This window comes from Haliaeetus leucocephalus, unplaced genomic scaffold (assembly GCF_000737465.1).
Source record: "Haliaeetus leucocephalus isolate CR32 unplaced genomic scaffold, Haliaeetus_leucocephalus-4.0 Scaffold840, whole genome shotgun sequence".
In the NCBI taxonomy this organism is placed as follows: Eukaryota; Metazoa; Chordata; class Aves; order Accipitriformes; family Accipitridae; genus Haliaeetus; species Haliaeetus leucocephalus.
In genome coordinates, this window is record NW_010973276.1 from 2,417,589 (window position 1) to 2,440,870 (window position 23,282).

The 23,282-nt window shown below is 41.2% G+C and overlaps 1 protein-coding gene across 6 annotated transcripts in view; it reads left to right on the forward strand.

Moving 5' to 3' along the window:
* The window catches only part of HECTD4 (HECT domain containing E3 ubiquitin protein ligase 4), a 78,720-nt gene extending 55,520 nt beyond the window's left edge, over window positions 1-23,200 (forward strand). For 5 of the 6 annotated variants that reach the window (XM_010582106.1, XM_010582108.1, XM_010582110.1 and 2 more), the window contains 23 exons: window positions 94-230; window positions 400-560; window positions 1,125-1,306; window positions 2,736-2,941; window positions 3,271-3,401; window positions 3,626-3,831; window positions 4,825-5,004; window positions 5,321-6,624; window positions 8,348-8,555; window positions 9,432-9,655; window positions 9,736-9,887; window positions 10,095-10,201; window positions 11,092-11,215; window positions 12,012-12,202; window positions 12,843-12,989; window positions 14,170-14,289; window positions 14,431-14,586; window positions 16,539-16,642; window positions 17,617-17,838; window positions 18,277-18,443; window positions 18,925-19,120; window positions 19,941-20,163; window positions 20,632-23,200. In XM_010582106.1, coding sequence (XP_010580408.1) covers window positions 94-230; window positions 400-560; window positions 1,125-1,306; window positions 2,736-2,941; window positions 3,271-3,401; window positions 3,626-3,831; window positions 4,825-5,004; window positions 5,321-6,624; window positions 8,348-8,555; window positions 9,432-9,655; window positions 9,736-9,887; window positions 10,095-10,201; window positions 11,092-11,215; window positions 12,012-12,202; window positions 12,843-12,989; window positions 14,170-14,289; window positions 14,431-14,586; window positions 16,539-16,642; window positions 17,617-17,838; window positions 18,277-18,443; window positions 18,925-19,120; window positions 19,941-20,163; window positions 20,632-20,768 — 4,985 coding nt within the window. In that variant the 3' untranslated portion in view covers window positions 20,769-23,200. Of the gene's footprint in view, window positions 1-93; window positions 231-399; window positions 561-1,124; window positions 1,307-2,735; window positions 2,942-3,270; window positions 3,402-3,625; window positions 3,832-4,824; window positions 5,005-5,320; window positions 6,625-8,347; window positions 8,556-9,431; window positions 9,656-9,735; window positions 9,888-10,094; window positions 10,202-11,091; window positions 11,216-12,011; window positions 12,203-12,842; window positions 12,990-14,169; window positions 14,290-14,430; window positions 14,587-16,538; window positions 16,643-17,616; window positions 17,839-18,276; window positions 18,444-18,924; window positions 19,121-19,940; window positions 20,164-20,631 lie in introns of those variants that run through there. The other variant, XM_010582111.1, reaches the window with a different exon arrangement.
* Window positions 23,201-23,282: the final 82 nt, after the last annotated feature.

The window sequence follows — 23,282 nt, forward strand, 5'->3', positions numbered from 1 at the left end:
CTAAGGGGCTCTGGTACTTTGGATCTACTGCATAAATTGTCGATCTGAGGAAAATGCTGTACCTTAAAAATTGTGTTGTCTCTCTCTGACCAGGTCTTACAGTGGTGACTCGCTCTCCTGACAGTAACAACGTTACCAGCAGTGCTGTTGGAACAGCGTTACCCAAGTTTGCTATTCGTGGGATGCTGAAGACGTTTGGTCTACATGGTGTTGTTCTGGATGTTGATTCAGTAAGTAAAGATACATTGGGAGGGCTTTTAATGCATCAGCATCACGTGTCTGTGAGCAAATACAATTAAGTGTACTGAACTGCTTAGACTGCTGTTATGGTGCTCTTTTTGAAGGAAAAAAATATTATCATTACTGTGTTTACTGACAGCATTGGTTTTGGTGTTCCAGGTAAATGAGTTGGTGCAAGTAGAGACATATCTCAGAAGTGAAGGAGTTCTGGTAAGATACTGGTATCCTATTGACATGTTAGAAAGGCCACCTGCTGGTTATAGGAGGACTGCAACAAATGGATTGGTTACCCTGGATAATACCAATATCCAAATTCACAGGTAAAAAAAAAGATATTTAGTTATAAGGCATTTGTATTACCTGACTTGATCTATCACATTTCCTATAGTACAGTTTATCTACTGCAACCTTCCTTTTAGCAGCAGTAAACTTCTGAATCTTATTGTAGTTATTGGATTAAAGCTGACAAAGATTCATGTTTTAATGGGTAGTGGGGTTTTCATTTTTTTTGTAATAAAGGTAATTGTTTAGAATTGTCTTGTTGGAAGGATTTTACTTAGTCATGTGAAAGTGTTTTTATACATGCTGGTGTAATAGGTACCTTCACTGAAGCTTAGGTTTCTTGTACCATTGGTCAGTTGCAACCTGAAAGCTCAAGAACTCTTGACTGACTTAGTGGAGAGTTGGCTACTAATTCAGGTGCCTTAATTTGGTACCAGAATTAGATGGGCTGAGTGCTATCTTAAGTGAATAAGAAAGATTTGGGTCTACCTGAACCTTTTAAATAATTAGGTATAATGTTTGGATTCAGGGCCAGGTTGCTGGATATGGCTTATTTTAAGTGTAGTGAAGAAATTTTGTGTTTTGCTGTTTGTATTTTCTAGAGAGCTTTTGCGAAGTGAAGCTTCTCTGGCCAAGCTATACTGCCGCATGGCTCTCCTCAATATTTTTGCCCCCAAATCTCCACATATGTTTACTCGCCTGTTTCATATTCCTGCTATCCGTGATATTACTCTGGAGCACCTGCAATTGCTATCCAACCAACTTCTTGCACCACCTCTTCCTGGTAAACACTAATTTTTATCACAGCTCTTTTTGGTACAAGAGTTTTCTGGGGACAAAAAAAAATCTAATTAAATTTGGCACTTACTGATTAATTAGTTAATAATGATGTTTTTTGAAAAAATGGCTCGATGTACGCCTGACCTTAGTGGTAGGGTACTAAACTGAAATTCTTGCTAATGATGTAATTAAAAGCGTTCAAGAGAGTTCAGAGTCCCTCCTAAGATTCCATTCAGTGTGCTTCTGTCCCTTTGTCATCAGTGGTCTTCTGTTTATTGGGGGGTGGGGAGAGTATCCATATGAGATGCTTGTAAGGAATTGACAATGTTTTATAGTTCGAATCCAGGATAGTAAAACTAAATGCCAGTTGGGTCTCGCAGTTTTCAAAATTCAACTCTTCTTCATTTCACAAAGTGGTTTGTCCTTTTCCTACTGGAATCACAGATCTGGTTAGAGAATGTATATGCTGAATCATGGAAAAGAATCTTTGGCTAATTCAAGTGAGTGTTAACAAAGACAATTATCGTGACAAAGCTATTCTGCATGCAAAGAAATGTGTGTAACGTGGCTGGAGCATAAGGAGGAAGTAGGAAGTGCTAAATATAGGCTATTAATAATTGAAAGTAATTATTTACCATTGGAAAGAGTCCTGTTCCCTCCTCCAATTACTTTGAAACTTGGCTACCTCTAACAGATGCCGCATTGTAAAAGATCCTCTTGCAGAGTACAGCACTACTTTGCATGGCTTTGAGAATTTTACAAGCTTTTATTTAGTTTTTCCTCTTTAAAATATGTCTAATTCAAGTCCTGCTAATACATACAGTTTCCAAACTGGCGTTTTGGTGAATTGCCCACTCCTTTGTGCACTGCACTTTGTTTTTCTTTGACTTCTCCCATTACCTCCAGAATGACAGCCATGAGATGTCGGGGCTTGCGACCCACTCGGGGCCACCCAAAAGCTGTCTTGTTCATAAATGGGGAAAGCTTGAAGACAGATAAAGCTGCTTTCACCTTATCTAGAATGAGTGGGGAAGAGAGCACTTCTGGTCACTTGTTCTCATGGTACTTATGCAGTAAATTGAAATATGCCTTCTTTCATACGTGGGACAAAATGAGGCAACTGTGAACCCACAGCTCTGTGTTATGTATGGCAGGCCTCGTTAGTGGTTGGCTTAGGGCAGGTGAAGAATACAGCTGGCATTTAGAGGGCCATCGCATCTGCAACCAACCATGTCAGGGGTTCAAGTCTGGTCTTGGGTGGATCCTTTCAGCTGCTGACCTTTAGGAAGAGGTTTGCACTTGCTCAGGAGTGAAAATAGAGGCTTGTAATCTTCCAAGTGTTCTAAAACTTCTCTTTCCACTGTCTGTCTCACAGGCTACGCAAACATGTTGAACTGATCTCCAAATTTGTCATCCCTTTCCTGTTGTTACAGATGGAACAATCAGTTCAAGTTCTATTCTTCTGGCCCAGTCCCTGCAACACTGCGTCCATTCCCAGAACTGTGCTGCCACAGACCTCTTCTACCAGGGCAATTCACAAGCCATCAGAGAGTGGCTTACTGTTGCCATTACTCGGACACTGCATCAAGGAGAGGAGAGTCTGTTAGACCTCACTAAACAGATCTGCTCCTTTTTGCAGGTAAAATATTTAGTAATGTTTTATGAGCAGTGTTGTTTTTAAGGCCTGCCTTCTTTCTAATGAGCCCTTGCTTTATGTGTGTTTCTAACTTCCATAATACTGTCCATCACACTGAATTGTTTCCCTGGATGGATTGTATTCCTATTCTGATCATAGTGGGCATGCTGAAAACACAAGCGGTAGCAATACCCTGGATCATATTAAAATGGAGTGGCCTCACACTATGTCATTATTTACAATGCTATATTTTATTTGAAAAAAGAGGAGGGAGGTGGTTTGCTGCTGCTGCTGCTGCTTGGGAGCTTTCATTATGCAATGTTACGTTACAGATGGCACCAGAACAGTTTCCTGCTGAAGAATTCCCAATTTCAGAATCCAAAGTCAATATGGATGTTAATTTTCCTGGGGCTGCATTTGTAATTGTGTCCTGTAAGGAAAGTCAGTCTGGATTCCGCAAAGAGTAAGTAATTGGGTGGCCAAGAGTGGCAAAGACTAAAGATGTGCCTCTGAGCCTCTGTGGACCCTGAGTATGTAGGTGCTAATTTTTTTTAGATTTTTCTCTCCTCAGAGACTCCTTTTCTGGGTGGTGGGATAAATACCACAGAGTGTTTACTCTTTCTGTGACTGGGTTGGGATTTTTAGTAGCTAGTTAGTCTAACTGACCTGTTCTTGCTCTCTTCTCAGCTCATCCCTGTATAAAGCTCCTTGGGCTCGAGTGCTTGTCTACGGGCTTGGGCATAAAGTTAAAAGGAATGGTCAGTTAAACCTAATTGAAGCAGTGTGCTATCCTCGAGATGCTTCTCCAACCAACACTGGCCTAACGCCTCCCCCAACAACCAATCAATACCCTTCAGTGATCACCCCTACAGACAAGGTCCACATAAAACTAGGTAAAAAAAAAAAAAAAAAAAAAAAAAAAAATTAAAAAAACCCTTTTAAACTGTAGTCTCAGAAGCGAGACAAGCATCATCATTGCCTCTTGTGTAGGAGCTTCCTATATTGTCACCAGTCCTACCATAGGTTAGGACAGTATTTTTGTACAAGGTATTAAGAAATGTGTCCTAGCAGAAATATGCAATCCTTCTTAACCAAGAAAGCATGGTTTTATAAACATTGGAAGCCATCCGACTCTGATTTTGTTAGTTCTGTTAAACTTGTCAGGATCTGTGGGGTTTTTTTCTGATTTTTGTCTTCCATGAGCTCACAAAGCAGTGTTTTTGAATATTTCTGCAGCATTCGGGTTGGTGCTATTGCTGTTTGAGATGCTGTTTTGCAGATGGAGATTGTAATTTTTTTTTTTTTTTTTTTTTTGCTTTTCTTGGTGATTTATAGGGCCCTTTAATACACAGAGTAATATATATATATGCAGTATAGTAGTACACAGGTCATCCTAGCTTTTCAAGCAAGAGTAATCATTAAAATTCTTTTTACCCTTCCAGCCTAAGGAAGAGACAATGTGATTTATTTAGAGAAGTGAAGGTGACTGGGCTCCAGTAAGCTCTTAAAACTTTTGTTTGGAGGTCCTTAAGTTCTTTTGCTGAACTACAGCATCTCTGATGTTTTTGTCAGTACTGATCACACATATCATAGTAAAAAGAAATGGTTTTGTAAAAGTCCTATATGTATTTAGATATGAAATAGAACTATTTTTAGCCTGTACATGTCATGTAAACAAAATGTTATCTATATTTTTAGAATTATAGATTATATCAACAGCTCACTATAGATAAACATTCCTGTTTGTTTATTACAAGGTACTTAATAGAGAAAATTCTCACTTAGTATGAATTTAGCCTCAGAAAAATCCTAGAAGATATGGTACTACTTTTACTTTACAAACGCCTAGAGTCATGATAAGTATTTTCTTTGACCTTTTTGTTCAGGAGTATCTCCTCCTCCTGGAGCTGTGTTGGTCTTGCATTCTCTTCCTCTTGAATTCCCCCTGGCAATGGCATTCGCAGAACAGCTGTTAACTTGGAAATTAGAAGATGGGGATGGAAAATCAGAAGATGAACTGGATACTATTCCTGCTTCAGTTCTCTTGCAAGTAGTGGAATTTTTAGGTGAGAATGCAGTATTTACTTAGCAATGAGCACCAACAATGTGCTGGCTCAGATGGAGAGTTTAGAAAAAAAAGAACAATTACAGTCACAAAGTATTTCTGAGCTCTTCCATTATATAGAAATTTTCTTCAAACTCTAGAAACTTTCTGTTGGTACGCACTCCTTGGAATAGCCTTCCTGTCTTTCTTACTGCTGACATACAGCTATTGAAATGACCTTTTCTTGTGCTTTTTTTAATGTTACTGTTGCAACTCCTGTGATAAAGTTACTAACAGTGAAATACTGCTGACTTCCATGTCTTGCCTTCCACACACAGGGAACTTTCTCTGGACAACTGACATGGCAGCATGTGTGAAGGAATTAATATTTCATCTCTTGGCCGAGTTGCTTCGCAAAATTCACAATCTGGAGCAGAAAAAAAGTCCAGCAGGATTGTCATCTTCTATTGCCCTTCAGTTAAATCCCTGTCTAGCTATGCTTATGGCCCTGCAGTCAGAACTTCACAAGTTGTATGATGAAGAAACACAAAACTGGGTGTCTGGAAATGCATGTGGTGGTTCTGGTGTTGGAGGGGCTGACCAAGGAAGATTTTCAACGTACTTTCATGCTCTGATGGAAGTCTGCCTCGCTGTAGCGGAAGTAACCTTGCCTATCAATATGAGTGTAACAGCTAATGTGATGTCTTCAACAAGTGCCCCAAATCTTAGTGACTCTTCATCCTCATCTTCATCTTCTCCAGGACAGACACCACAGAGTCCAAGCTTGCTGTCAAAGAGGAAAAAAGTCAAAATGAAGCGGGAAAAGACATCATCTTCAGGCAAACGGTCTTCATCCAGAGCAGCTGAAACAGACGCTGCAATCCTCAGTATAGGAGGAAGCAAGCCTGAGGATATGTTGTGGTTTCATAGAGCACTGACTCTGCTTATAATTCTCAGACACCTAACTAAAAAGGATCCACAAGGATTGGGTGTGACAAATGACGCTGTAGCAGATGCATGTCAAGCACTAGTAGGTCCCACAGCTCATAGCCGCTTGCTTGTCATTTCTGGAATACCAACCCACTTGGAGGAGAGTACCGTCAGAAGTGCGATCAGAAAGGCATGTAATGCACATGGTGGAGTCTTCAAAGATGAGATCTACATTCCTTTGCAGGAAGAGGATCCCAAAAAAATCAAGGATAAAGCAGAAGGAGGAGAATGCAGAACTGAACTGGAAAAACCAACTGTTTCAAGTAGTGCAGACAGTTTGGATATCAGCAGCTCTAGCAGTGTCACACCTGCCATGAGTGTTAGCGCTTCAGCATCTACAAGCCAGGCTTCCCTCTGCAGCTCGCAGGGTATATCTCGGACCGTTAGTGATATCTCAGTTGACCAGTTTCAAGCTGGACTGGAATTGGCCATCCCACCAGGGTTGCTAGAACCACATGTTGTTTCCAGCCAGGAGAGTCTGGATCTTTCACACTGCAGTACTGGAAGCCTTGGCAGCCTTGGCAGCCTCGGGGAACCACTTGACAATGTGGAAACAGCGTCTGTGTCTGATGTCGGATCAATGTACACAGTGACATCTCTGGACAACCAGCCACTTCTGTCACGGCCAATCAAAGGTTTTGCAGTAGTGGAGGTAATAGCCTTCAATCAGGAGAGGGTGCCTTTTGGGTCAGTTTTTTCTGAAAGAATGAGATCTGCTTCTAGTAACTTTATTTTAACCTCTGGCTCTGAGAAATACTGTATTTCTTGTGGTTTGTGTATAACGCCATGATCTGACTGTTAAGGGAAAAGTGTGCTGTATGTTTTCTTCTGTAAAAATTCTTCTGCTTGACTGAGGCCACAACTGGAATGATGGAGAGTGCAAGGTGTAGCTCAGCATAGGTCATGGGTGTAGAATAAATGTATGTCAATGTGCACATGAGACTAAGGAGCCTAGGAGTTCTCAGGTTGGACACGATGGCTGAGGAACACAGAACTTTATCCTCCATTGACTTTCTCTGTACCATTCACAGTCTTAGAAGCATTCACTGTCTCTCAAAGGACAGAGGGGACCTAGTAGTGGAGTTAAAAAGTAGCAACATTAAAACAGAAGGAAGAACTCTTGCACATTCCAAGTTGTAGAGCTCATTGCCACATGGGGTTTCAGAAGCCAAGAGTATAAATGAATTGCTAATGGATCACGTTCATGGAGGATGTGCAAATTGGTAGCTGTTAAGCACAGCAGTCAATGCAGCCTTCAACTGACGAAATCTTTAAACTGCTGATTTCTGGAGGCTGAGAGAGTATGTAAAGGAAAAGATCTATTCATTTCCTCTTTCATGTAACTTTCTTCAAAAATTTGCTACTGGCCACTGCTGGAGATAAATTTAGAGAGAGATGGCCCTTTGGTTTGACCCGCAAGGCAATTATTTAATGTTTAATGACTACATTTTCACACATTTTAAACCATCTACAGACTCCTCTATAAAGTTACTTTAGAAGAGACGATAAATGTTGTTGATGTCTGGTTCCAAATTAATTTTTAGAAGCATTGTGGGTGGTTGTCATTGATGCCAGGTCACTCCAGGTTTTCAGCTATGCACAGGAACCCTTCTTCTCTGTTTTTACAATAACTGCATGCTGCAGATTTATCAGAAGCTTGCAAAAGCACAGCCGTTTCTGATAGCTTGTGAATGTAGAGAGACATTTTTCCATAGTATGGGATTGTATCAGTTTCCCTTGTAGAAGAAAATCAGCTTATTCAGAGAGAAAATCTTCAGTTGCTATTCTTAAGCTATTAATTGACATGAAGACACCAGAGTTGAAATAAACCATAAAGTGTGTACAGAAAGCTGTCAGTGTATTCACATGGAAACCTACTCCAAGTCTGTAGCTGATCTGATAATGATACATGGTGGTTATTCTTGGAATCAAAGGAAGTTATTGTTCCTGCTCCCAGTTGGTGCAGCTGAGACTTCAAAGCCTGTGCTAATTTAGATATATTTTTTCTAAATGGAGAATTGAAGCAAGGACAGCAGAGTTGCAAATAATGACAAGTTACCTCTCTGAAACTTGGAACTTCTTATCTGATATTTCTAAGGGCTGTCTCCAGACTAAGAAATGGAATAGCTGGTTCAAAGCTGTGCCTGATTGACTTGCAGCATGGTGATTTCAGTGGCCAGATGTTCTTAGAAAGGATGTTTTCTAGGCTGAACGTGAACTCTGGTATCAAATTATTGATGTAGAAGAATGTTACAAGAGATGAAATAGTGATTATCTACATGGGGCGGGGAGAAAGCGTACGACCCAAATTCATATAAATGGAAGTTAATTTGTTTTGTCAGAATTCCTGTTAACTAGTTTCACTATTTGTACAGATAAGGTCAAGAGCTAAAATAGAGAAAATCCGAGCCAGTCTATTTAACAGTAGTGATCTCATTGGTTTGTCAAGTCTGGATGGTGAAGATGAACTGATGGAAATGTCAACTGAAGAGATTTTAACCGTTTCTACCGTAAATCAGAGTTTATTTGACACACAAGGGAGCCCAGCACTAGAAGATTATTTCAATGATAAGTCAATAAAAGGTATGTGGTTTTCATATTGGCAAATACCTCACTTGTATTGTGCATTTTTTGGGGACATACAGGGCTCAGATTCTCCTTGTTGGTGTAAATTCAGTATGACTCGCTAATTCATGGGTGACAGTGGGGGAGAGGTAGGGAGTAATTCCAAAGCCAGTTTCCTCCCTCTCATCAGTTGGCAAGCAGCTATTTGCAGTCTGAACATTGCTCAGCTGTCCTCACAGCTAATCAAACAGAAAGGAAAAAAAAACCAACCTACCCCGCCCCCCACCCCCCAAAAACCACCCACAGAAAACTCCCCACCAACCCAAAAACTACTGAGTTGTTCAGTGACTTCTTTGAGAAAATAGCCACTGTAATAATTTACCACTGTTAGACATGACATAATTTTAGAGTAGAAACTGTTCAAGTAGAACAGCTAGTAATTTATATTCTCTAACAATATGAAAGCTATACAGACCCTAATACACCTGGAATGGGCCAGAATCCTGACTCAGGGGACAGGGGAGGGTAATACTTGCAGGAAGTTCAGTTGACTACTAATTCAATTAGTAGGTGTTAATGTGTACCTACACAATGTAATTTTTATACTGGCATCATAAATAATCTACTTTTTTCATTACCACTGCAGTCATGCAAATAATAATTACAGTATGTGGCCAAAATAGAAGAAGGCATTCCGTTCTCTATCACAAATAGGGTATTAGAGTGCAGAAAGGTCAGGCCTGCTAGTAGAATTTTTTGAAGTGATTTTCTCTTTCAGAGCTAGTGGCATGTGATACAGTGTTTTAGCTGAATGCAAAATGTTTTTTCACATTTCAGATTCTAAACAGTTGTCATGGTATTTTGCACCATATTGCATTTATTTTTTTAAATTAGGTGAGAAATTGGTCCCAGGCGCTCGGGAAGTCCTCACAGAAATATTTAAAAGCTGCGTCCATTCTGAGCAAATGCTGAGCCTAACTCCAGCAAAACCCATTAAGGTTGCTGATATCTATCTTAGTAAAGAGCAGATAAATTCTCAGACTCCTGGAAACCTCCTTCATGTGTTCTTCACAAACGTCCGCCCTCCAAAGAAAGTTCTAGAGGACCAGCTTACTCAGGTAGTGCTTTGAAAACTATTTTCAGCATATTTTTAGTAACTTGAAAGCATTGGGTAATTATTCACTTTCTTTATTGGAAGATTTTAAGGAAATACGGTGTGCCCAAGCCAAAATTTGACAAGAGCAAGTACAACAAGGCGGGCAAAGAACAGCATCCAGTGAAAGTTGTGAGCACCAAGCGCCCAGTGACTAAACCACCTACAAAGGAAAAGTCGATGCTCAATAGTGTCAGGTTGGTGTCTTCAGCTTTTTCACAGTTGCAAACCCTTTGATTTTTCTTTAGGAATCCAGATTTTTATTTCCTCTCTCTCTGTGCTTCCATGTACGGATTGGAAGAGGGAGATGCAACTTTGAGATTATAAAAGACCTTCAAGGAATGTTTTGGTTTCTTGAACAGACAAAAGAAAACTTTCATCTTAACATTCACTTTGTCCCTTAGCCGAACAGCCTTAAGTGAGAAGAAACCTACTGTAAAGCCAAAATCTCCTGAGAAGAGCAAACCTGAAGAGAAGGACCCTGAAAAGTCTCCCACAAAGAAACAGGAAGGTAGTGCCTGTATAGAATTTTTCTGTAGTATTACCTCGTAGAAAAGAAATAAATTTTTGGTATTGGCATGCTTATAGATGTCATGATAGATTTGGCTTGTCTTTGTTTTTAATGAGGCTAACTTGATTTTTTTTTTTTTTTTTTTTTAATAACAATTTAAAATGCTGCTTTTATTTGTATGTCTGTAAATCTGGACTCATCAATGTAAGTGAGAGCAAACCATGCTCATGCAATTCATGCAACAGTGTGCGTAGACCATGTGAATACATTGGGTAGAGAACTGACTTCCTAAGAGGTATAGTTTCAAGGCTTTTTTTTGTACAGTGGGGATTTAGGATATCATGGGGTTGATTCAACTTACATAGGAAAATTACTAAGTTACAAGAGGAAAATTGGACGAAAGAGAAGCTTCAGATGCCTCATAACTAGTCTTATCCATGGAGGAGACAGCACAGCCATGCCATGACAGGGGTTAGTTCCAGGGTCTTGCTTGATATTTCTTTCTCTGGTCAGGTGGAAGAGTGAAGAGACATGAGCTTGGACTCTGCTCTTCACTGTAGGAAATGCCAGGTTAGTTCAGAAGAGGGGAATTTCAGCATTCAGCCAAGTATGGATCCTTGATACCTGGGTAGATATATTGGTGGAGCTATTCCAGAGGGCAGCTGGAGGATTTGCGTCCTGGAGAGGAAAGAATAAGTGCTGTTTACTGAAGGTCTAATCTGGACCGAATAGCATGATGTTTAGAACTACTCGAGAAACAAGCCATGGTGGGATGGATAGAACCAGGACAAAGCTGACAGGTACACCTTATACACTGACCGTTTTCCTGTGTGGTGTGTAGACTTTATAGTAAGTCATTAACTATTTGATGGTTGTATTTTTGCTGCCAGTTCCTGAGGAGAAGTATTTGACACTGGATGGATTTCACAGATTTGTGGTTGACCGATCTAAACAGGATATCCGTAGTGTGTGGAGAGCTATTCTGTCCTGCGGATATGATCTACATTTTGAAAGGTAAATTTTGCACATCTTTTTGTAAAGTTGATACCGATTAATTGTGCTCACTTTAAAAAAAACTTGATCCCAAGTGTTCCTACTCCAAGTAGCTTTAACCAGTGTGTCAGTAACATGCAAACTTCTATCCACGGCTGCAAGGCCTGTAGAGAAAATTGTTGGTTATTTTCTTAAAACATGCTTTGAAAGAGTCACTATGCTGTCAAAATGCAGGTTCCTGACTCTCTTGTACACAATATAGCTGACAAAATCGTATGCCGTGCTGTCCTTTACAGCTTCCAAACTGTGTAATAAATTTGCCTGATGAGAATTGTAGATCCGTCTGGCTGTCTCTGTTTTCCTTCCACAACAGCTTTCTATTCTGCGCACCGCATAATTGTTTAAATTGGCAGTGTTATTACTGGGTCAGTAGTAATGTAGAGGAGGAAACGGTTACTTCCTTGTTAATATTGTACAGGAAGAAAGTCCCTTAAATGGATCCTCCTTATCTCCCTGTGTCAAGCCACAAGCTAATTGCCACATCCTCTTCCCCTATATCCGCTTCAGAGCATAAAGAAGATAGTGTAGTAAGTAAGCTTAATAGACAGTTCCTTTTTTTCTTATTATTTAATAACAGTGAGGCAAGGTAGGTGATAAATCAGTTCTTATACTCAAACTGGAATTTTTCTAATGAAACAGCTCTGCTTAAGAAAAGGGGAGAGAAGTAGAACAAGCTACCTCGTGTTGTGCTCAACATGCTCTTAGTAAGCAGTATTGCACTTACGTTTCAACAGGTCTAATGCCTTTTACATTTCAGGTGCGCCTGCATTGATGCAAGACATGCTCAGAAAGCATCCCGGAAATGGACACTGGAAATGGATGTAGCCCTTGTCCAGTATATTAACAGGCTTTGTCGTCACCTTGCAATTACACCAGCACGACTCCATCCCCATGAAGTTTATTTGGATCCAGCTGATGCAGCAGATCCCAGAATTTCCTGTCTGTTGAGTATGTATAGATCGTTTGCATAGGGGCTTTCTTCAATGGAAGAGCTTGGGTAGTGCTCCTGAATGATCTGGCTGTCACTTGGGTAGTCAGGACATTCCTTTGGAGACTGCAGACTGGAGCTTCTGTGGGCCAAGGGCAACACTGACTCTAGGTCTTCTCTCTCCTTGGGTGTGCTTGGGCACTGCGGTGCCTTTGGCAGCAGTGTTAGAAATGCACTGCAACTGTTCTCTGCTCTCCGAGCATACCTCCTAGGTCATCACGCTGGAGCAGGAAGATACCTGGTGAGTTTAGCTTGCAGCGGGGAGGTAAGGCTGGATTGCAGTTCTGGACCTAGGCAGACTTTAGTCACCCAAATCCTGTTCTAAGCACTAAGTTCCTTCAAGAGGGTCTCCAGGTAATGCAAATTCAGTGATGATGAAAGATACTGGATTCGGACACATAGAGACTCGAGATCCAGGAAGGAACATGATGGATCGTGGCTGGTTTTGTGTCTTCAGCCCTCTTGTTGATGTGCAGGGATCAGGAGGGGCTGCTTTAGAAGGAAGCTTGTGTGGCTCCTGCAATGAATCTGCTGGGAAGATGGACTTTGCAGTACATAGGGAATGTCTTTATCGCTCTGACTGGATGTTTCCCGCTTCAGATGTTCCTGTTGAAAGTCTACGCCTACGGTTTGCACTGCTTCAGTCTCTCAATACAACATTGGAGACGTTCTTCTTACCACTGGTGGAGCTTCGGCAGACTGAGGTGTATGCTAATAGTATTTCTGCGTTACTGCAAGAGGCCAAAGGTCAGTTTCTTGGGGAACATGGTGGTTGCCTGAAAGGGTGCATTGTGCACCACACTGAATTTCTTAGATATTTTGCGGGAGATTTTAACGAGTGTATACATGTGACAGAAAGGAGAGCGTGCAGGGGAGAGGGAAAGCGAGATAGTGAGTGGTTTCAGCGTGCTAACAAAGGCTTATTGGCTTCATTCTCAGCCTGATAAGCTGGCACACAGTCTGTCTGAGGTGACAGCCAAAAAACATCATTAACCAAAGGGCACTTCTCAGTGTGGGAGTCTTTTCTTTTTCCTTGGTTTGTTTTTTAAAGGTGAGGGGGATTATTCTTGCAGGTAGTTAATAGACACTGTGCAGCTTTCTTGTTGACCATGGAGGGCATTGGTCCCATCTTTTCTGTCTGTGGGTGGCCTTCAAATGTGCCTTTATCTTCTTGGGGATATCGAGAAATTAAAACTCATTGCTAGTCAACAAGCAGCAGATCAGGTGAAAGTCTCAGGACTTGTTGGCATCCTTGTTGTCACTGAAGTTGTAGAATTAGAGAGATCAAGAAAATACTTATCATACATCAGCATTTAAAATAGTTTTTAAAAGCCTTCATTAGACAGTAAACAAAATGAAGATTTAGGTCATTACATTTCCCAAACTTGTTTGCTTCTGAAGAAGAAGATACAGAAGTCACCAAAGGTGTCAATGTGCGTAAGTAGGCTTTTATATTGGCCCAGCTAGCAAAAAAAACTTGTAAAGCCAGTATGGGAAAGTGAGGAATATTCAGAGATTTGTCTTTATAGAGCCCATATTTATGGTGCAGTATGACAGCCCTATTTCTTATCATGTTTTCTTGCCTCTAGCATTATTGTCAAAACATCTCAGATTTCTGAAAGCTGTTTGGCAAAGTGTTTCTGATTTACAGAGATTCTGGTGGAGTTGCTAAGATCTATTTACATAACATTAGGATTGTGTTCATCAGTGTTCTAACCCAATGCACGTCTTCCAGTAAAAATTAGTAAAAAATACTTTAAAAAAAAAAAGAAAAAGAAAAAAAAAAAAAGAAAAAGTTGTGGATTAGCCATATCTTACCTACCTAATGAAGGTGAAATTATTATTCTACCCTTGTCCGTTAGAGAATTTCAGAAAACAAGATTGTAGGAGGACAGATTAACTACACTGAAATGTGTTTCTTTATTAGGTTTAATCTTTTATGACACAAAAGTAACTGTAATGAATAGAGTGCTGAATGCCACTGTCCAAAGAACTGCTGATCACGCAGCCCCAGAAATCACCCTGGATCCCTTGGAAATCGTTGGAGGTATGAGAAACGTTGATCCTTTTCAAAATCCATTGTAATCCATTGCAACAAATCAGATCTGTTTTAACCACACTCAGATGCTTATTAATGCAAAATACTCCAAGGATGGGGATTTTATTTCCTTCTTTTGTTTTTAAATAGGGGAGATCCGTTCTTCAGAAAATTCCTATTTCTGTCAGGCAGCAAGACAGCTAGCCTGTGTGCCATCCTCGCAGCTCTGCGTTAAACTTGCCAGTGGTGGAGACCCTACGTATGCTTTCAACATTCGGTTCACAGGGGAGGAGGTTCATGGAACAAGTAAGTCAGGATTACAGAGTTACCAGCCTGAGTGACATCAGGTACAGTCGTGAGAACTTACTCCAGGTGGAGTGCAAGTTTTCACCAGAATGTGGCTCATGTTAACTTTAAGGAGCAGCGTTACCTTTAGTGTTTGTAGTCCTGCAGATGGAAAAGAATGAAGCTTCCAAGAACTAAGCAAGCTAGATGGTTAATTTTCATATTTCAGCTAATACAGCAGGAAGTATGCGAGCCTGGGCGTGCGACTTTGCTAACTAGAGCAAATCAATATAAAGTAATAGTAAGTTGTTTGAAGCATAGGGAGAGCATTTAGTAAGAATGTCTCTTCAGGTTGTTTTGATGCTCGGTCATGGTAAACCCAGACTGTGCTGATAACAAAGATTTTTTTTTTTTTTTTTAAGTACTTTCTTAGTATTAATGAGCTGGGTAATGCTACTGTGTTTTTTCTTATTAAAGTGATGTGAGATTGTATAGCCAATAGATTAAGATACCATTAAATACTAGTATAGGATACATTATCAAATGCAGCTGTCAACAAGTATGCAAGCATTAACCATTAAAAATAGTCATGCTGAAGTGAGGTGATTTTGAGAATTGTTTTCAGCTTGCCATCAGAAATATGAAGTTCAGCTTGTCCCAGCCAAGCTGAAGAGAGGGTGAGTATGGTAAGGGTTTTGTTGCTTTAAAAACTGTCCTTAATTTTTGCAGTAGATAGCATTAAGATTGCATCTTCCTCATTTTTTGTGAGATGATGTACAGTATTTCTTGTAATCATTTCAATAATTCTCATGTGACTGGTTAAAAGAATGAACCTCATAAAGGAATAGACAATTAACTGCCCTAATTTCACCTAACTGGTACAGAGACAGACTCCTCATGACATGGGAGTGCTGCTTTTCAACAGAAAGTGTTGAGCAATAATCTTACTTTATTAAACAAGATTATTATGCCTTCTCTTCTCTTGACACTACACTTTAATTTGTGCGGTTTCATTTCGTAAGATCTTCTTTATGTGGATGTTGTCCAACTCCTTTTGGATATTGACTTTCTTTGGGGGTGCTGGCTCCCTTGGATGCTAGGTGGGTTGCATGTACTCCAGGAAGAGACTTGATTTAACCAAGAGCCAAGAAAATCTTGCTTTGCAGATCTGTTGAATAATTGATAGGATATCGAGGCAAAATATCAACTGTGTGTTGAAGAAGAAAATTGATCGCTGCTATCTAAATTAAAGCAGTCTCTGTGTACTGATTGTAATAGGTCCTTTCTGGAGATTCATGGGGGGGGGGGTATACGGAGTTAGAGAAGAAAAGCCCCGAATGCACTTCTCATATTACCAACTAGTGCCGTCTATCAAATTGTGTAAAGGAAAATTCTTGTCAGTGTGCACTTATTAGCTGAACAAAGGGCTCCTTGATGCCTTCTCTCAAGGGGAATTCTTTTCTTTTTAAGGTCTGTGGTGGTTATTGACAGTATCTATAAAGAGATAAATGTTATGTCCACAGCTCAGCATCTGTAATGATTTCTGATGCATTGCCTCACTGCTTTTAGCTGTGGAAATGCTCTGTCATTATGAAGACAGCACCATTCATCTTCTAATCAAGTAACGAATTCCATTTGCAGGCCAACTGGTGTAACAAATGTTTGTGCTCATCTTACACATAGAGTGCTGGGAGACAAAGCAGCAGTTTAGGAATTTAACAGGAAGCAATTAAATGAATATTTTTTGCATGCAGTTAAACTATTTAAATGTGGACTTGCACATGAGTAGTAGGCTGGCATGGCTGGCAGCTGCCCGACCTTTGTTTAAGCCACGTGTCTGTGCGGCCAGAGAGGTTAAGGGTGTAATTTAAGGCATGAAACATGATTTCAAGGAGAACGGCAAAACCTGGATTAAAAGGCAGCAGTAACAAGCCTCAGAGGGCATTTCATTATTTTGCCCCTCTCTTTTTCAGGTGGATCTTTCCGTCACTTCCTTTGGCAAGTTTGTAAAGAGTTACAGAGCTCCTCGCTCTCCCTTCTCCTGTTGTGCCCGAGCTCTGCAGTCAATAAGAATAAGGTGTGATATCTCAATGCAAGAAATGAAGTTGCTTTTCTCTCTTTGAATGCATGTGTTTGACCAGGAGTAGAACACATTCGGTTAGCAATACAGAGGGAAGCTTCAGATCAACAGCCTATGTGATCACATCTAACCAGATAGGTCTCACATGCCTGATAGAACTGAAAATGACTGTTGATGAATGCCCCATTGCACTTCAAGTGGCACTGCAGGTACTTGAAGAAGTAGCCAAGTAGTCAAAACTGCAAAATGTAGCAGAATTAAGACTCCTGGTCAAAGTTCACTTAAAGTGAATCTGGTTCAGTTGTCTGATTTGGAGGTTGTCTGTCCCAAACTAGCTAAGTCACGTTCTGCTGGTATTACTCCGGGAATGTCACCAGGAAAGTCAGTTGCATTGCTAGTAGAGTAAGACGCTCCATCCGTGCTATTTAATTCATATTTAGTGTCCTCCTATTTCATGCAGTAGATATAATATAGAAACAAGATAAAGCTTATGGCTCAAAGAATTTACAGTAGTTGAGGTGTAGGTCCTTCGCAGGAGTATTCACAAGGTAGGAAAATGGCTCGTTTTCCACAAGACCAACTACGTAAGCAAACCTGGCTTTGCATATCCAGACTGTATTTCAGAAACATGCCACAACTGAAAGACTTGGGTATCGAACTGATAATACAAATACAGAAAAGTCCTGTGAATGCTGATTAACAGAGCTTGTAAAAGCAGAGCTTTCAAGGAAACCAACTTTATGATATTGCTTTTGATCATCAAGTGATAAGATAATGTGATATGATATCACTGTATAATATATATAGACTCCATCCCACGCTTGAGCAAATCCTTTTGTAGCCAGCTAAGCAATATTCATCATGTTCAAATCAGTATTTTCACAAGCCTATTAACTTGTGGACCTGCAGGGTATGCACGAATTTTTAAATACTGGTTTGTGTGCTCTATTCTGTTTTCTTCTTTTCTAAAGGGGAAGTATATTTTGACGCCTAGCCCTGTAACCTATGCGGAGGAGCAGTTGTTCCATTTCTTTGGGCAGCTCTTGGGTATTGCAATTCGAGCAGATGTTCCTCTGCCACTTGACCTTCTGCCCTCCTTCTGGAAGACCCTGGTAGGAGAGCCACTGGATCCTGACGTTGATCTTCAGGAAGCTGACATCCTCACCTACAACTATGTCAAAAAATTTGAAAATGTAAGTAACTTTTTTCTTTTCCCTCCTTTTTTTTTCCCTCAGAGTTTCCCCCATAAGCATGTTGTTCTAGAAGCAGCTAACTTTACTGCCTGCCCTAAATAGTAGTGGTTGGCTTCACGGCTAGCAGATGTCTTCATGTGAGCAGGGTTGACTGATCTTGGCTGCAGGATTTTACATCCTGACGGCTTGGAAAAGCTGCTCAGTCTCCTCTGCTGCCAGGTACAGTGGAATTAAGGCTTCTGAAATGTTTACTGGAACTTGGCAGGGCTAAACCAGAAAATAACCCACCAAAGCAATTGCTGGCTTTCACTGTCTGTGATGTCTCCAGATGACAGAATGAGCGCACTTTGTACGTTGTAGTGATACCTTAAATGAGTCACAAGAATAACACGGTATGGCATGCTGGTCACCAGATACTAGTCTTGCGTTTCGTGACAGATAAATGACGAGACAGAACTGGAAGCTCTGTGTGCAGAAATTGCTTCTCAGCATCTAGCAACAGAGAGCCCGGACTGTCCTAACAAGCCATGCTGCAAATTCACCTACCTGACCATGACAGGGGAAGAAGTGGAGCTTTGTCCCAGAGGCAGGCACATTCCGGTGGGGTAAGTAACAGCCACCTTAGCAGGACGTTGCACTGGGTTACATAGGAAAGAAGCATCTCTAGAATAATTTTCCAAGCACCAGGCTCTGCAGAGATGCTTTTGTAACAAGCTGAAGGCTGGAAGGATCTGGGAAAGCTTTACATTTGTTGGCAGGAACTTGGAATCACTAGGGCTATTTACTGTCTTTTGTTCTGTAAGGAACAGGCAGCTGAAGAGCCGTGCTTATCGGCTGTTTGCTGGCTTCAATAAACAGCCATGGTTAGGAGGCTTGTGAGAAATGGGCAAGCATGAGAGAAGAGGAAGAAGCTGAGGAAAGTGGAATTAAATTGGGAAGCATTAGAATGCAAGTAGCTTAATGCTCACTCTCGATTATTCCAAAGTGGAATCTCCCCATAAAACCTCTCCATGTGTAACTGTCTGGGGTAGGGCGAGAGGGCTCTCACACGCTCTCTTTTTTTGTCCTGAATCTCTGCCCTTGCAGGTGGGAGAACAAGGACGTGTATGCAACAGCGATCCGGAACTTGAGGATGCGTGAGCTGCAGACTCCCGAGTGCATGACTGCAGTGCGTGCTGGGCTGGGTTCTATCATTCCACTGCAGCTTCTGACTACACTGACCCCTCTAGAGATGGAGCTGAGGACATGTGGGCTTCCCTACATTAACCTGGAGTTTCTCAAGGTGTGAAGAACTGCAGCTTCTTTGGCAAAACTTACCTGTCTGACAGATAGAGGAGAGGACCCTCCCACGTGGGAGGTGTTAGGGGAGGATCTTCTGCTTGCGGTATAGCCAGGATGGTGCTTGTGGAACGCTGGCCTGTACTCGGACACCCTCCCGCTCTGCCCCTCAGGGAAGTTTTTTAAGATTTCATTGGATTCAGGAAAAAATAGGACTGGAGCTTGTTTCAGAGAGGAATAATGAATTTACTTTTTAACATAAAATTTTTAATCTGTCTCCATTTTATTGAGCTTTATTCAGTATTTGCTACTTGAACTAAGGGCTGAAAGCGCCATTGCCCTGATTTTGAGTTGCAAATAGTTTCTGAAAATCTAAAACTAATCTGTAACAGACAACTTCTGGTCCCAAATACTTTCATTCTGTTACTGTAAGAATTATGCCATAAAAAGAACTGTTCTTTTGTGAAGTTGTATAACATGCTCAACCATGGGTGTTAGCGTTGTTTTGCGTTTTCCTTGAACAGCGGCAATGCTGAACTGCCCCAGTCCTGCATATTAAAAAAAAAAGTAACATGCGCTACCTGCACTAGAAGGAGACACACCGAGACAAGCCTGTTACAGAAGTTGATGGGCTAAAAAGATACAAAACCACGTACATTAACACTCTACCATGGCTGGATTTCCGAATTGCTTTAAAAAGGCAGGAGAACTTGGGGAGATGGGTGTAGTTCACCTGCCCCTTCCATCCTTTTAAAGTGTAAGTGGGGAAGATGTATGAAGGAAGAAGGCGGCAGCAGCGGACATCTTGCTTTCTTTTCTCTTAGGCACACACCATGTACCAGGTGGGCTTGATGGAAACCGATCAGCACATCGAGTTTTTCTGGAGCGCGTTGGAGATGTTCACTCAGGAGGAGCTTTGCAAGTTCATAAAGTTCGCCTGTAACCAGGAGCGAATCCCCTTCACATGTCCTTGCAAAGACGGAGGCCCTGATACTGCCCACGTCCCGCCATACCCCATGAAAATAGCCCCCCCCGACGGAGCTGCAGGTGCGTTTGCCCTGTGTCTCTGAAGGCAAAGAAAATCAGTTCTGCTTGCATCATGGTTCTAGCTTTCGGTTCCCAATTTTTTAATTTAAACTTCTATTTGATGCATAAGGAGTGACAAAAGAGAGGCAAGTAGTTATGGCTGTAAGTGAGAAGAGAGAGAACTTGTTTATAAACCATGTAAAAATAAAATATAAAATAACTACTGAAAACTTGGCCCTCTAGAGACGACAGGAGACTTTGTATAGTATTCATCTCGTATGCTTTTAAAATGGTTGGACTACCGGAAAAATACCAGCCTAGGGACTGATGGGGAAGCACGGCAGTATTTAAGGTTCAAGAGACACATGACGGGCAGGAATTTTATTTCAATACTTCTTAGCAAGGGGCGTGGGGGAAGGATGCTTCTGGAGAATAAGGTGAAAAGCAGCAGGCATGTTCACACCCTTTATGGCGCTTCTTCCCCCGCAGGTTCTCCAGACTCTCGGTACATCCGTGTCGAAACATGCATGTTTATGATCAAACTTCCTCAGTACTCCTCGCTGGACATCATGCTGGAGAAGCTCCGATATGCCATCCACTACCGGGAGGATCCGCTCAGCGGCTGAGCGGGAGAAGGGGATGCCTAGAGGTGACTGTCTGGATTGTTTCATGACTCTGCTGACGTTGGAAACCCTTCAGTTCACATAAAAATACCTCCTGTAACACTGTGTGATGAGCTGGAGGTTAATTTATTTTCTGAACTTTTGTTCCCGTTACAACAGTTACTGGAAGACTTACATTTTGTATTTGTAGACTTTGTGGTGGACTGGTTATTTTGCTGCCTTGTTTGTGGAATATTTGTAGGATAGTTTAGTAAAGACCAGTTTGTGTATAATTTAATTTTGAAAAACCTTTAAACATGTGCATTTCTAATTTTGTAATTTAGAACGATCTTACCCATGCAAACACAACAAAAGTGAGGGCGTTCTGAGTTCAGGAGCACTCAGAGGTGAAAGCTCGTAGATTGCTCTTCCCTGAAACATTTTTGAGTACAAAAACAGAATCTGGTGTGAGGAGAGAGTTGCTGCTTGGCAGCCGCAGGAACAGAGCATGGTACCTCTTCTGTCACAGGCAGAGAACGTGCAGAATTTCTAGCACTTGCTTGAGTTTTAGAGCAGAAAATATGCTGCCAAACTGCATGTTTACGTTTCCACTGTTTTCTTGTAACTTTCTGAACTATAAGCAAGCACACGGGTGGCTGCCACAGTTAATTTGGGGCTTCAGCTAGACACTTTTGATGAGGAAGATTTATAATGGAAAGAACAGTGAAAGGACTGTAATTCAGTTGGGTTCTTGCCCTAGATGTTCCTGAATGTCTGCTTCACTTAGTAACAAAATAATTTCTTGTAATTAAAGTATTAGCAGAAACAAAATGGCTTCTCTCTGTATGGTGTAAGATACCACAGTTCAAGCTTCTAATCTGTGACTTTATCCTATTTCTGAACAAGCTTTCAGAATAATCACTGCGTGGTTAACCACCTGGAACTCATTTTTGTACTCAAAAATGATCTTTGATCTACGAGGCAATTATCCTAGAAATGCAAGACCCAAGAGGAGGATGAGGTGGGGGGGAAAGGCACAAAGTTACGTGTTTGAAGATAAAGCTTCTATTTTCTGTGGACAGATAAGAGCAGACTACAGAGAGAGAACAATCCTCCAGGTTTAACTTTTGTATGTTGTGAAAATACGTTCTGGTTTGGTTTCAAAACACCACATCAACACGTGTATCTTCCTTTACTCGTATAAAAGCGGTTGCCCTGCACCGGGTTCATTTAAAAGTACGACGTTGCTTTGTTCACCGCTTAGAACCCGGCACAAGTGGGAATCACCTGCGTGCTAAAGAACCGAAGAGAACATGCTGCGGTCACCGCTGTGCTGCTCGGCTCGGTACTCGATGTAAGTTAAGTGCCAGTACTGAGCTACGCATTTGTTATTTTCCTTCCGATGTGCTTCGCGCGCATCAACCACACGAAAGGCCTACGATGAGGTATGTGTAACTGTAACTTTAAGGTTGGTATTCTATGTCTCTTTAGAAGACAATGTATGCTAATTTGGCTCGTCAGTGGTAATGGGAATCGAAAAAGCTGTATTTATTGTATATTATTGTTAATATTGGGAATGGTGAGTGTGTGGTACTTGGAAGATAAAATGTGAGTAAGAGAGAAAAGCCTAAACAAGCGTGTATATTCTTGTTCTTCTGTGAACGAATGGAAAAATGTGTGTGCAACAGTTGTAGAGATAGTTGTTGGCATACAGAGTCTCCAAATCCTGTGGTTAGGAAAGCTGTGTTACCCTTCTATTGCATATTGCCCTTCCAAAGGAACAGATACATGTAGGAAGAATATTTACTCTTGAATCTTGTCCATTTCCTGGTAGAAGCATATACGTAGCCGAGAAATCACTTGGAGTAAGCGCAAACACACGTGGAGTTTACAGAGACTGAGGGGAAAACTAAGCAGAAGGAACGGCTTGGTGCCGGTTTCTTCCCATCCAGAACGTGTGTTCCCAAACAGGTGCCGCAAGGAAACATGAGGATTGCCAACTGAATTTCATGGCAGAACCGTTGCTGCCGACAGCAATAGGTTCGGGGTTTCCTCCTAGCGATTGGATCGTGGCTTTGCGCTGGGTTTCAGTCACCCGTTTCAAGCCCTTGATGCTTTGGGTGGACTCACAGCGCAGTCAAACACCTCACTCGCAGGGGTTGGAGAACTCGGTATGCCAGCATTTTCCAAGGCTATGACTAAGAAACTGCTGCTAATGTCTGTCTTCTCCTTCCAGAGAGCACATTTGAGTGGAACGTATCTGCATCTTGGCCCTGAAAAGCGTGCTGTAAAGTTACTTGACACATATTTATTACAATTAATTATTTATGATGACAAATAACAAACTTTTAGTCAATGCTGTTTACACCTTGCTGTGTAAATGAAGCTTCTTATACAGGAAAAATGTCACACCAATAAATAACCTTCATCAACTTTGGGGTTTTTTTTTGGTTTTTTTTTTTTTTTGAAGAATGGTATGAGCCCTGCAAGAGAATGAGTTGTGGTGGGGCTTTGGGGCTTTTTTTTGGCTTTTTTTTT